The following is a 12,232-nucleotide window of genomic DNA, read 5'->3' as shown; positions in this document are numbered from 1 at the left end:
TGCTTCTTACCTTCCCTTCCTTGATTTTTGTGCCAATGATTTGCCTTCGTTGCTGGATGATTTCAATTAGTTGGTCGCACTCTTCTGTTAGTTTGTCTTCTTGCCGCGTTGCATTCACCTGTCAACAGACAAGAGTGGCTCCTTTAGTGCTGTACTGATTCAGCCAAGTTCACAAAGGACCTTTATGGATCCAAAAGGATTAGAAGAATATGCCTCAGACCCAGTCACAGTGATTGAGAAGTAGGATTAGACAGTTATTAGACATCCAAAATAAAACCGAGCAAAAATAGCCTGATCAACAGCTTGCAAAAAGGGCTGATCCAGGTCCAGAAAACCTGACAGTCTGTCAGGGTAACATGCACCAAATGTCAACAGACTGTAGCTTCCCTCTTAATGCTGCTTGGCCTAGAACTTGTTATTTCAAAGAGTGGGGACCGAAATTGTTGCCATATCCAATGTTATCCACAAGATGAGGAGGCTCAAGGGAAGTCCAAATAACCCGCAGATAAAGGCAAAATACTGCAGATGCTGGAAATCTGATAAAAACCCCAAAAAATGCTGTAAAAACTCAGCAGGTCTAACAGCATCTGTGGAGAGAAAGACCTGCTGAGTTTTTACAGCATTTTTTGTCCAAATAACCCGTTGAGACTACAGGCATAGGTGAAGGCTCGGGTTCTTGACCGCCTTAAGTGCATTATTCCTTGATCAGGCCATTTATGCATCCCTCTCCCCTTCATCCAATCAGTGGCTGCCATGCCTTCAGCCCCATGCTTTAGAATTCCCTCCCTAAACATCTCAACATCCTCTCCCACCCCAGTTAGTCTCTCCTGCTTTGACTCAATTGTTTTGTTATGTTTCTGTGAAGCACCTTTAGAAACCTTAGATGTTAAAAGGTGCGACATACAAGTACATTGTTGGCAAAATGGAGTACGGTGTGTAAAAGTGATTGAAAACTTTAAGTATTTTCTTCATTTGTTTTTAGAATCTGGGAGGCAGAGATAAAGCTGAATTATTTATTACTCAATAAATGAGGTAATGGGTATATCCCGTGGCCAATCAATCACCCACTTCCGCCTTTTGAGTTCCACTAATGTGCCTGACTCCTGGTGGACCCGTGGGTCTGCAAACAAGGCCTGGGTTTAGGTGTTTCTCTTGAGCATCTGATGCATGCTCCAGGTTAAAATTAGAACTTAAATATCTGAATTCTTATTTTTGTAAAGGCCCATGTCTGTACATGTATGTATAATGTACATTTTAGGTTTTATATATATATGTCTGTTTGTGTATGCATAATGTATATTTGAGCTTGTACACATATGTGTGTGTTTGTGTACATACATGTATATGTGATTACGTTAATGATTACACATGCACATTTGTGTGTGTGTGTGTGCGTGCGTGTGTGTGGTGGATAAACATTAGTTTAAAAATTATAATCTTACCAAATGTTTTATTTTTCACTTATTTTTTAAACTCAGTGCTATTTACTGGGTGAATAATCTTTAATCTTATTAATGTCACAGTAATGACATTGCTAGAACACTTTCCCTTTGTTTTAAGAAATCACCTTTACGTTCAGTGTCCTCTGTAAACTCCCTTTTGGAAAATTTCCATAATGATGGGTATTAGTCATTTTTTTTTGTTGAGAAAAGGAATAAAATCCTTCCCTTTTAATCTAGAAGTTAAATCCTTCGTCATGTTCTCTTCAGTCCACAAACTGCAAGGAAACTGACATTAAACCAGAAACTAAAGCAATTTAATGAAATGGAGCTGATGGACAAAACCAGTCACCTGCAAACTGATTTCACGACCCGACAATAAGTAAATGAAGGAGGTCTTCCTGCACAAGAGGCTGAATAAAAGAGATGGTTGCTATGGTTACCTGTGACCAAATTGTTTAGGCTGCCCATGTCCACGCAGGCCCATTGGTGTGTTCCGGTGCTTCTGGGCCTGCACAATGCCTTTCTCAGGGGAAGATACAAGAGCAAAGAAGAAAAATTGCAAACTCCAGTGTAAAAATAACTCTGCTCGCACAGTTTTTCTGCTGTCCTGGTGCTTTCTGACATAAACAGGGTGGTTCCCACAGTTTCGGGTTCAAGGGTTACGAAAGGCTGGGCGGCTGAGTGTTGCCTCTTAACGAGCCCTCCCACTTTAAACAAGCCCCACTCTTTCTCAGTATAGAGAAATTAAGGATGAAGTGGTTAACCAGTAAAATGATGAACCCTCACATTCTTGACACTTGAGATTTGCTTCACACATTGGAGAACATTCTGTCACAAAAATAAGTCAAGGTTCAGAGGGGGCGGGGAAATAGTCCAACTGCATCCAGTCATCTAAACCACACACAAAAGAAAAAACCTAAAGCACCTCAGTTCAGTATAATGAATAGTTTCCATGACACTAGTGGGAATGTCTGTTGATTGGTCCAACAATAACATACCCCACCTCTAACTCATAAAGACAAATATGTCTGAGCACAGTGAGATGTCAGCAGCCTCCATGGATCTGGTCCAACAATAACACTCTGAACAACAACATTGCTTTTCCGTTCTCTAATTAACAGGCTTCTCGAGGAACTTGACAGTTGAAAGCCTTCCTCAGGGGTTAATACTGACAAGGCTGCTTCTGCAATAGTAAGTCACCCGTAATTCCTATCAGTGTCCCTAGGATGCTATTCCGACAGAGCTTTTGGGCAGGTGTTGAGCATTGATGGTAACTTATTAAAGTTGACCTCCTGTCAGGTATTGTTAATAGTAATTTCTGCTGAGGTACACACTATAATTAGGCTGGGAGTAGAAATTGGTTAAGACTCTTGTTGTAAAACATAAAAGAGCTAGTTTTCTCACTTGACCGCCTCCATCATGCATCCATCATCATAATGACTCAGACACAGAGACTGAATGGGTAGCTTCAAGGGTAACAAACAAATATAGATTGGAAAGAGGACGTGTGTGTGCTTGTTCTAACTATTCCAATGCTCTCTTGGCCAGCCAGCCATCTTACAGCCAGCTGTAAACTTGACCTCATCTAAAACTCTGCCGCCTCTATTCTACCTTGCACCTAGTTCCTTTCGCCCATCAGACCTGCGTTCTTGAGGCGCATTTACTCCCAGTACAGCAGCTTTCACCCTTGTGTTCAAATCCCTCCATGGCACATCCCTCCCTATCTGTTTAACTTTCTTCAGCTCTACAACTCTCCGAGATGTCTACACTCCTCCAGCTCTGATCTTTTGGCTATCCCACCATCTCCCCATCATTATGCTGTCAGCTGTCTAGGGCATAAGTCTTATGTGGCTCAGTGTCAAATTTTGTCCGATCACATTCCTGTGAAATGCCTTTGGGCATGTTATGATGTTAAAGGTGCTATATAATGCAAGTTGTTATTCTTTTCTTCCAGGAGCAGTCAAAAGTTTTCTGCAATCCACCTCAAACGTGGGCTCATTCAAGGTTACCAAACTACAGGAAAGTGTTTCACAAATTACTTCCCCAGACCTAAATCACAGTAGGAAGCCCAACCAGATGTAACCACCTCACTGCCAATAAGGGTCAGTCACGGTGCACATCTGGCCACCACATATGGACTGTTCCAGGAAGAAATGCTGGAACTCATCAATCCAACACCGTAAACATTGCCACATTGGAATTTCCAGACCCACAAAGTGGGCAACTTCAAAATTATTGAAAAATTAAATAAGCGAGGGGATTGTTAGGGAACTTTCACTCATCGACTGCTGCCTTGCTGAGTTCCTCTGACAGAGAGCCAGTGTGGTCATGACAGGCAAAATGATCTCTTCTATGCCTTAATCATTCCATAATTCTCCGGTTGATACTGCATTTTAAATAATCTGGTATTGAGCGAGACCAGGTGGTGTTTCTGAACCAAAGTGTTACCCTCATGATGCAATATGTGGAGATCTTCTCCTGTCTGGAATTGATAGGAGTTGCCTTGACATAGATCAATTTTTTTTCATTTACGGGATGTGGGCTTCACTGGCTGGGCCAGCATTTATTTCCCATCCCTAGTTGCCCTTGAGAAGGTGGTGGTGAGCTGCCTTCTTGAGCCGCTGCAGTCCATGTGGTGTAGGTACACCCACAGTGCAGTTAGGAAGGGAGTTCCAGGATTTTGACCCAACGACATCGAAAGAACAGTGATGTATTTCCAAGTCAGGATGGTGAGTGGCTTGGAGTGGAACTTCCAGGTGGTGGTGTTCCCATGTATCTGCTGCCCTTTTCCTTCTAGATGGTAGCGGTTGTGGGTTTGGAAGGTGCTGTCTAAGGAGCCTTTGTGAGTTGCTGCAGTGCATCTTGTAGATGGTAGACACTGCTGCTACTGAGCGTCAGTGGTAGAGGGAGTGAATGTTTGTGGATAGGGTGACAACCAAGTGGGCTGCTTTGTCCTGGATGGTGTCCAGCTTCTTAAGTTTGAGTGAGCTGCACTCATCCAGACAAGTGGGCAGTGTTCCATCACACTCCTGACTTGTGCTTTGTAGATGGTGGACAGGATTTGGGGAGTCAAGAGGTGAGTTACTCGCTGCAAGATTCCTAGCCTTTCACCTGTTCGTGTAGCCACAGTATTTATATGGCTAGTCCAGTTCAGTTTCTGGTCAATGGTAGCCCTCAGGATGTTGACAGTGGGATTCAGCAATGGTAATGCCATTGAATGCCAAGGGGTGATGGTTAGATTCTCTATTGTTGGAGATGGACATTGCCTGGCACTTGTGTGGCACGAATGTTACTTGCCACTTGTCAGCCCAAACCTGGATTGCCCAGGTCTTGCCGCATTTGGTCATGGACTGCTTCAGTATCTGAGGAGTCGCAATGTCGGATATGATCATCTTTGCTTTTGTTACCTCCTTACTCCAGACTCGACTATTCAGGGCCAGCATCCCATCTTCATAATCTAGAGCTCATCCAAACTTTGCTGCCTCCATCCTAGCTCATGGTAAGTCATGTTCAGGTGACTTAGGGCAGGTAGTGCCATGGAAGTGAAGGGGAATAGGGGGTTGGATGAGGTGGGTGCTAGGGCAGGTGAGAAGAGCTTGGGGCACTGGAGGGCGAGGGAGGGCGCCGGGGGGGCGGCGCGGGGGCTGGGGGGGGGAGTGCGGGTGAACACAGCCAGGGGCATTGGGTGACGGAGTGGGGAGGTGGGTGAGCAGAGCTGGGGTGATGGTGGACGGGAGGTGGAGGAACAGTGGGGAGTGTGAGCGGAGCCGGTGGGATGGGGGGGGTGAGAGATGGAGAGGTGGGTGAGCAAAGTTGGGACTAGTTGATGGAGGGGCTATGGGTGAGCAGAGTTGGGGGTGCTGGGGACGGTGGGAGGTGATGGTGTAAGGGAGGGGGCATGGGTGAGCAGAGCCAGGGTAGGGGGGGTGGGGTAAGTTTGTGGGAGTGTTTTGACGCTCCTGTTGATTTAAGGGCTGTGCTTCTGAGCAGACCTTTTGCCTGGTAGGAACAGTCCTAACAAAATCAGCGCTAATACAAAGTCCAGAGCCATCAGCCCAAGTTCCTGACTGACAGGTCCTGGCACGACCATCAGTGGTTGCTGCACTGGGGCCGATCCTGGCAAACTGCAACTTCCGGATTCACACACAAGTTGGCTGCCCAGAGGCTGTGGCGCTGTTCCAGCCACAGCATTCACCGCTATTGGGACCGCAAGATCGGGACTAAGATTTCAGGTTGAAGACCTTTGACCAGCAAATGACAGACCTGAAGCATTAACTCTGTTTCTTTCTCCACAGATGCACCTGGAACCACCGAGCATTTCCAGCATTTTCTGTTTTTTATCTCAGGTTACCAGCGTCTGCCGTATTTTGCTTTTGCCTCTTTAAGGGTCCTGCCTTCATTGAGCACGAAGAGTTAACAAGACATCCCTCCATTTAATTCCTAGGGCTAAAGTTTGTTGTATTTTGTGGCTGGCAAACTACAACAATGCTTAGGTTGTACTTGAATTCTGTTTCTGCAGCCTTGACATTAGTTTCATTGGGACTAGTTAGCAGGGAGGGAAAAAAATGCACAAAATTTGTGACAGTCAGCAGGGCCCTTTGCAAGAAGCTAGTGTCTCAGATTACAGTTGGACCCTGATCCCCTTCAAACATCTGCTTTACACGTTACTTTAAAAGACTTTTCTTCAACCAAGACCAGGCCCGTGCTTTTTTTTTTGGGTCTCAGATTAACCCTCGACTGTGTCTGGTCTGCAGAAAACCTTAAAAGCATGGCCAATATTTGCCAGAAGGGAAACAGGCCACTCAACTCATCACTGTGTTTAGTTTGTTTTTGAGGTGATTGCAGGAGTTAGGCTTCATATTCCAAACAAATGGCAGCAGAATTACCTCTGTTCATAGCGTCACCCTCAAATAGTGGAGTGTGACATCAGGCTACATGTAGGATTTTATTCAATTGAGTACTGAAGCTGATAGCTTCTGCCTGGGGATCTGCGTACACTCTGCATTCCAAAGGAAGGCTGTGATTAATTTAAATGTGCTGGGGAATAGCTTCAATATAATGTCCTGTTTAATGTGTGTAGAGTTATGTTAAAAAATCAGTGTTGCTCAAGGCAATGCTTATGTGCTAGTGAAATATTCCTGCCCCTTGTTTGACACTGACTCCTCCAAGATTCCTCTATCTGCTATCATATTCCTTTGGCAGCAGTTTCCCCTCTTCTGATTTTCCTCAAGTTTTCACCCCTTCTCTCCTGTTCTGGGTAACAGGAGAGCGCTTGGAGAAGATGCTGCAGGTAGGAAATCAGATAATTGCAGCAGAGCAAAAAATGCATTGAAATGGAGACCAGTTCTACCTTGGGATTGGGGAGGGAACAGCCTACAAGATTCAACTATTGGCACATTGTGTTGGTGTCACACCCATTAGGTAATGACATTCTCAAGTCCTTAGTGTACTTTTCCTCTGTTACAACCTCTGGCTCAGGGACTTTGCTCTGTTATTGCATTAACTAAGACTCCTTGCCTGTCACCCAAAGTAAGTCCCCTTTTATCCCAAAGTTTCTCTTGGCCTCCTGGGCTGGGTGCTATGACCCCACTGAGTTCCTTGACTCACTGCTGTTTCTCCTGGGCTAGGCCTCATTGGCAGTTTCCTGAACTTAAGTCTACTCCTCCAGTGCTTTCATAGACTAAGCTCTGCTCTCCTCCTGGTTCCTGAATCAAACTCTGTCCCTCTCCTAGCTCCTGTACTCAACCTTGTTATTACTGGTACTGGTAACACGTTGAATTTTGCTTGTTTATTGGCTCCTGAATGAGACTTCATTCATTTTACCTCAACGTTTCTACCTTAAAGCAGGATCTTGTTCTTGCTCACATCAGCCAAATCCTACGTTACTCCCAGGTCACCCTAGAAGCCAGGAACAAACTAAAACTCCTTTACTCAGGGACTACCTGCCTCCTTAAACCATTAGGAGTTGAGTTGCAAACTGCACAGCCTATTTCACCAAGGCTGCTTCCTTCCACCTCCAGCAATGCCCATCTCTGCTTCCATAATACCTCAGAATATCCCATAATTGTGTCACATTTAGATTAGATTTTCCCACTCTCTCCTTGCTGCCACTCCCATTCTTCGTCTTCTAGAAACTCCAATTTATTCAAAGGTCAGCTACCCAATTTCCATTCTACAATATGTGCCATGCACCAAATAATCACCCCTGTACTCACTGACCTACATTGGCTTCTTGCCCCCACAACATAGTGTGTTCAAAGTCACCATCCTCATCTTCAAATCTCACTCTGCTGTTGCAGCTTCCTGTAGCTTTACATCCTTTCCCACACTCTTCATTCCCCTGAATACGGTCTTACGCATAACTCCCTCCACACCCCATTATTAATAGTCCCTCACATTGCTACCTATAAAAATCTTCTCATAACCTACCATCTTGTCTTGACTAAACCATTGGTTCTCTCCCCTCACTCTCACATCATGGTCCAGCATCTACCTCTTGATCTTATATTTTTCTGCCTCTTCATTAAAGTTCCTTGAGATGTTGTTTATGATATGGATAAACACTGTAGTTGTGATGCAGGCAAGATTATTGTGTTTTATATTTTAAATTCCTCCATGGCCTCACCCCTCCCGTTCTCTCTCTCTCCCCCCATTGCCCTGCAAACCCTTGCCACCCCCAAGAACTGCAATCCTTCCACTTACCACCCCAGCTCCATTCCCATGACCCCCACCATTGGCGGCTGTGCTTTCAGCCAGCTAGGCCCCACACCCTGGAATTCCCTCCCTCTAAAAACCTCTCTCTGTCTTCGAGACTCCTTAAAACCCGCCTGAAGTCAGCCCTCTTTGTAGGTCCCATTTTGGCTTGATGCTAATTTTGTCTGATTATGTTCCTGTGAAGCACTTTAGGTATTACACTATGTAAAACTCATGTACCAATCCACACCTGGTAGCCAAATATTCCACCTCCTACATATGCTGAAGGAGAGACTCTGGAATATGTTGACCACCTCCCATACCTTGGCAGGCACCTCTCACAAAAGGCCACCATTGACTAGATCCAACGCTGGATCAGCTGGGCCAATTCAAACTTCTACAAACTACGGCCGCGAGTGTTTGACAACAAAAATTGCTGCAAGTCAACAAAAGTCTTAGTGTACAGAGCAGTTGTCATCCTGACGCTTCTGTACTCCAGCGAGACCTGGACTGTGCTTCAGTGACACATAAGGACACCAGAGAAATTCCATCTGCAATGCCTCAGCTGCATCCTCTGGATCCAGTGGGAGGACTGTCGAACAAATGCTCCTGTCCTTCTTGAAGCCACAAGCATTCAGGCAAAACCCCTACAAGATCAACTTGGATGGACTAGATACTGCCCAGGTGGCTGAAAATCATCCCCACCACCAGCTCCTGTTTTCTCAACTCTCAACGTTCCGGGGAGTACAAATAAAATGCTTCGAAGACACTCTGAAGCTCTCCTTGAAGTGTGGCGGCATTGACCTTAATGACGAAGAGGAGCTTGCTACAAATCATTCAGAATAGCGACAACTTGTCCAGCAAGCTGCATCATGCTTTGAGTCCCAATGTCTCGATGATGAGGCAGAGTAGCAACACAGAAGGAAAGAAAATGGGAGTAGATGCTGCACTCTGGATCCCACTGCCTCATGGGACATCCTGTCCCAGGTGCCCAAAGATCTGCGGGCTGAGAATTGATCTATTCAGTCACTTGAAGACTCGAGGCAAAAACTCGCAACCCTGTTAGACATCAACCTCCAATCAAGGGACAGCCATCGGTGACGCCCATGTGACATCAGATCACATGGGCATTCAATCACATTACTTCTACAAATGTTATTGTAGTTACATTATAAAGATTGAGGCCCCGCCCCAAGTCGAGTATTTTTCTTTGTGATTTGGTGACATCAGCTGTCAGGAGGTCACCAGTGAGGGGGGGGCGGGGGATGTAAAATTGGTGAACACCCCGGGCTGCTGAAGGCACCCCTTGGCGAGGAAGCACCCCACCCCCCACCCCACCAAAAATTTCAGGAAACCTCCCAGAAATTCCGAGAAGGTTGGGAATCCTACACTCTGGGCGGGATTTTCTGGCCCCCACCAGTGGTGGGCGACACTGCCCACGACAAGGCCCGGCCTGTGTATCAATGGAAAGCACTGGTTCAAGAGATTCGAAAACTCTCTTTATTATTCTTATCACATTGTGAGTGCGACCGAATCGAAGATAATTCAGTTTTGATGGGACAACATGACATTGTTATAATGGGGTTCAGTCTTGTGAGTCTGTGCTGGTTCTTTGAGATGAAGTCATTTAAAACAGGCAGTGACTGAGGTCCACTGTCTATAACCTCATTTCTAGTCCTATGTGACAACTAAATGAAACAGTGATATAATAATAGCACCAGATAGGAGCAGTTACACAATCCCAGGGCATGGATGGGCCAGCTATAATTTCAAGGAGAAAGCATCATTATTTGACACCAGACAGCTGAATTTTGAGATTCTGTTGCTACATTTAAGTCCGTCCAAATGGCTACTTATTAAGAATATATTCAGGTTCAACAGGAAAAATCGCAGGACTGATTAAACCAAAAGGCCACTAACAGTTTCTTCATTTTTTTCTGCTCAGTGGAGTGGGTTGGTTTGGGAGGAGGGGAGGCATTGAGAAGACCTGTGCACCAGATGAAACAAAGTCCTTAATGTATCCGTAAAGGACAGATTTACGACTTCAACATCGCACATGCACTTGGAGGTCTTCCTTCAGTATGACTTATGTCAGAAGTACAGCAGGTATTTATAATACCAATAAAACATTGCATAAGGTAATGGCTAATCCCCCAGCAGGCAGTTGAGGTTAAAACCGTACACTTACTACAACTTTCATTAACAGTAATAACTGAAGTAAGCAGGAGGGATTAAAGTGGTTGGGAGTGGAAGGATATAAATGTTAAAGTACCACTCAGCAGCCAGGCAGGGGAAGTTTCAGAGCACATCTGCACTGACTGCTTGTTGCTGAGGCTGGGGGAGAAAAGATTCCAAAGAATCATTCATTTTATTGAACACTAAAAGGGATTAAAGAAAGAACTTGCATTTACTAGAGCTCCATTCACAACCTCAAAAGACTTTACAGCAAATGAAGTGTCTTCTTGAAGTGTAGTCACTGTTGTAATGTGGGAGACACTGCAGCCAATTAGAAAACTCCCACAGACAGCAATGGGATAATCGGCTCCCATTGGTCAAAGGATAAATATTGACTAGGACACAGGGAAGAACACTCCAAAGCATTAACCCCATCGCTTGAGGTTTCCTTGTCTCATATCTGTTGCAGATTAGTTGATACAGATTGATCTCTGTGATTAATCAAGCTCTATTATCACTGTATCATGTAACTACCAGGAAGGTAGAAGAACTACACGAGTTTTTTTTGTCTAGCAACTGCTATGATGCCCCTCCCCTATACCTGATTCAGCTGGATGCCCCTCCTCTATACCCCATTCAGCTGGAATCTCCCATCATTGTCTATTAGAGCCATAGAGGTCTACAGTACAGGAAAAGGCTCTTCGGCCCATCGAGTCTGTGCCGGTCAAACAAGTACCTAAGTATTCTAACCCCATTTTCCAGCACTAGGCCCATAGCCTTGTATGCCATGGCATTGCAAGTGCACATCCAAATACTTCTTAAATGTTGTGAGGGTTTCTGCCTCTACCACCCTTTCAGGCAGTGAGTTCCAGATTCCCACCACCCTCTGGGTGAAAAAACCCTTCCTCACATCCCTTCTAAACCTCCGGCCCCTTACCTTAAATCTATGCCCCCTGGTTATTGATCCCTCCACCAAGGGGAAAAGTTCCTTCCTGTCTACCCTATCTATTTTATACACCTCAATCATGTCCTCCCTCAATCTCCTGTGCTCCAGGGAAAACAACCCCAGTTTATCCAAACTCTCCTCTATTATTAAGGTCTTAACAAGATTATTTTCTGTCATTATTTTCCATGAGCACATTTGGGAACAAGTGCACAGCGGTGGAAAAGACCTAGATAAATGTCTTATCACTTTGTATTATTTTTTTTCACGCCTAATTCCTCACATCTACTTTTTTCTATAGTGAGTAGCGCTGAGTAAAATGCAGCCCTCCAAAACAGTTTCAAAAGTGGTGTTTACTGCCAGTCTTTAGGGAGTCATTTTAAACTAATCCACATGGAGAGAACCTGATGTGTCCAGATTGGCCAGTCAGTTTACTTCCTATGGCCTTCAATGTGAAGTAATATTGAGAGGAATGTACAACTGCTGCACCATCTGATCTTGTCAGGTTCCCGTAAGGCAAGTTAGCTTAAAATTGCCGCCTTGTGTATCAGATCGACCGAGCAGAATGGTCCTAATTATATAGGCTCAGATTCCAGAGATAAATCAAATTGTTGGTTCTATTATTATCAACAGAAGTTATAAGCAAGTTATACATCTAGATATTTGCCAGCGTCTGAACTACTAATTAACCCAAACAAGTTCTCAACACGGAATACCACAGAATTATTGGAAATCAACCTATTTGTACATCTAGGTGGACAATGTTAGATGATTGTAGCACCTCATTGGCTGTAAAGGGCTTTGAAATGTCCTCTGGTTGTGAAAGGCACTACATAAATGCAAGTTTTTATCTGTTCTAAAACTGAGATTGTTGTCATGTGAAATGGAAATGCTGCATCAAATACTCTTCATTCTCACTGGAACGTGGGTATTGATCATGTTGAAGATAACACATGGAAACCTAAACATACTTGTTCCA

General features: G+C 44.6%; 1 protein-coding gene across 4 annotated transcripts in view; it reads right to left on the bottom strand.

Moving 5' to 3' along the window:
- The window catches only part of LOC144691377 (E3 ubiquitin-protein ligase Midline-1), a 372,887-nt gene that overhangs the window by 47,493 nt on the left and 313,162 nt on the right, over positions 1 to 12,232 (bottom strand). For all 4 annotated transcript variants that reach the window (XM_078559416.1, XM_078559415.1, XM_078559417.1 and 1 more), the window contains exon 4: positions 11 to 118. In XM_078559416.1, the coding sequence (XP_078415542.1) occupies positions 11 to 118 (108 nt within the window). The remainder of the gene's footprint in view (positions 1 to 10; positions 119 to 12,232) is intronic.

This window comes from Cetorhinus maximus, chromosome 16 (assembly GCF_964194155.1).
Source record: "Cetorhinus maximus chromosome 16, sCetMax3.hap1.1, whole genome shotgun sequence".
In the NCBI taxonomy this organism is placed as follows: domain Eukaryota; kingdom Metazoa; phylum Chordata; class Chondrichthyes; order Lamniformes; family Cetorhinidae; genus Cetorhinus; species Cetorhinus maximus.
The sequence above is the reverse complement of the archived record's forward strand: the minus strand, read 5'-3'. Positions and strand labels throughout refer to the sequence as shown.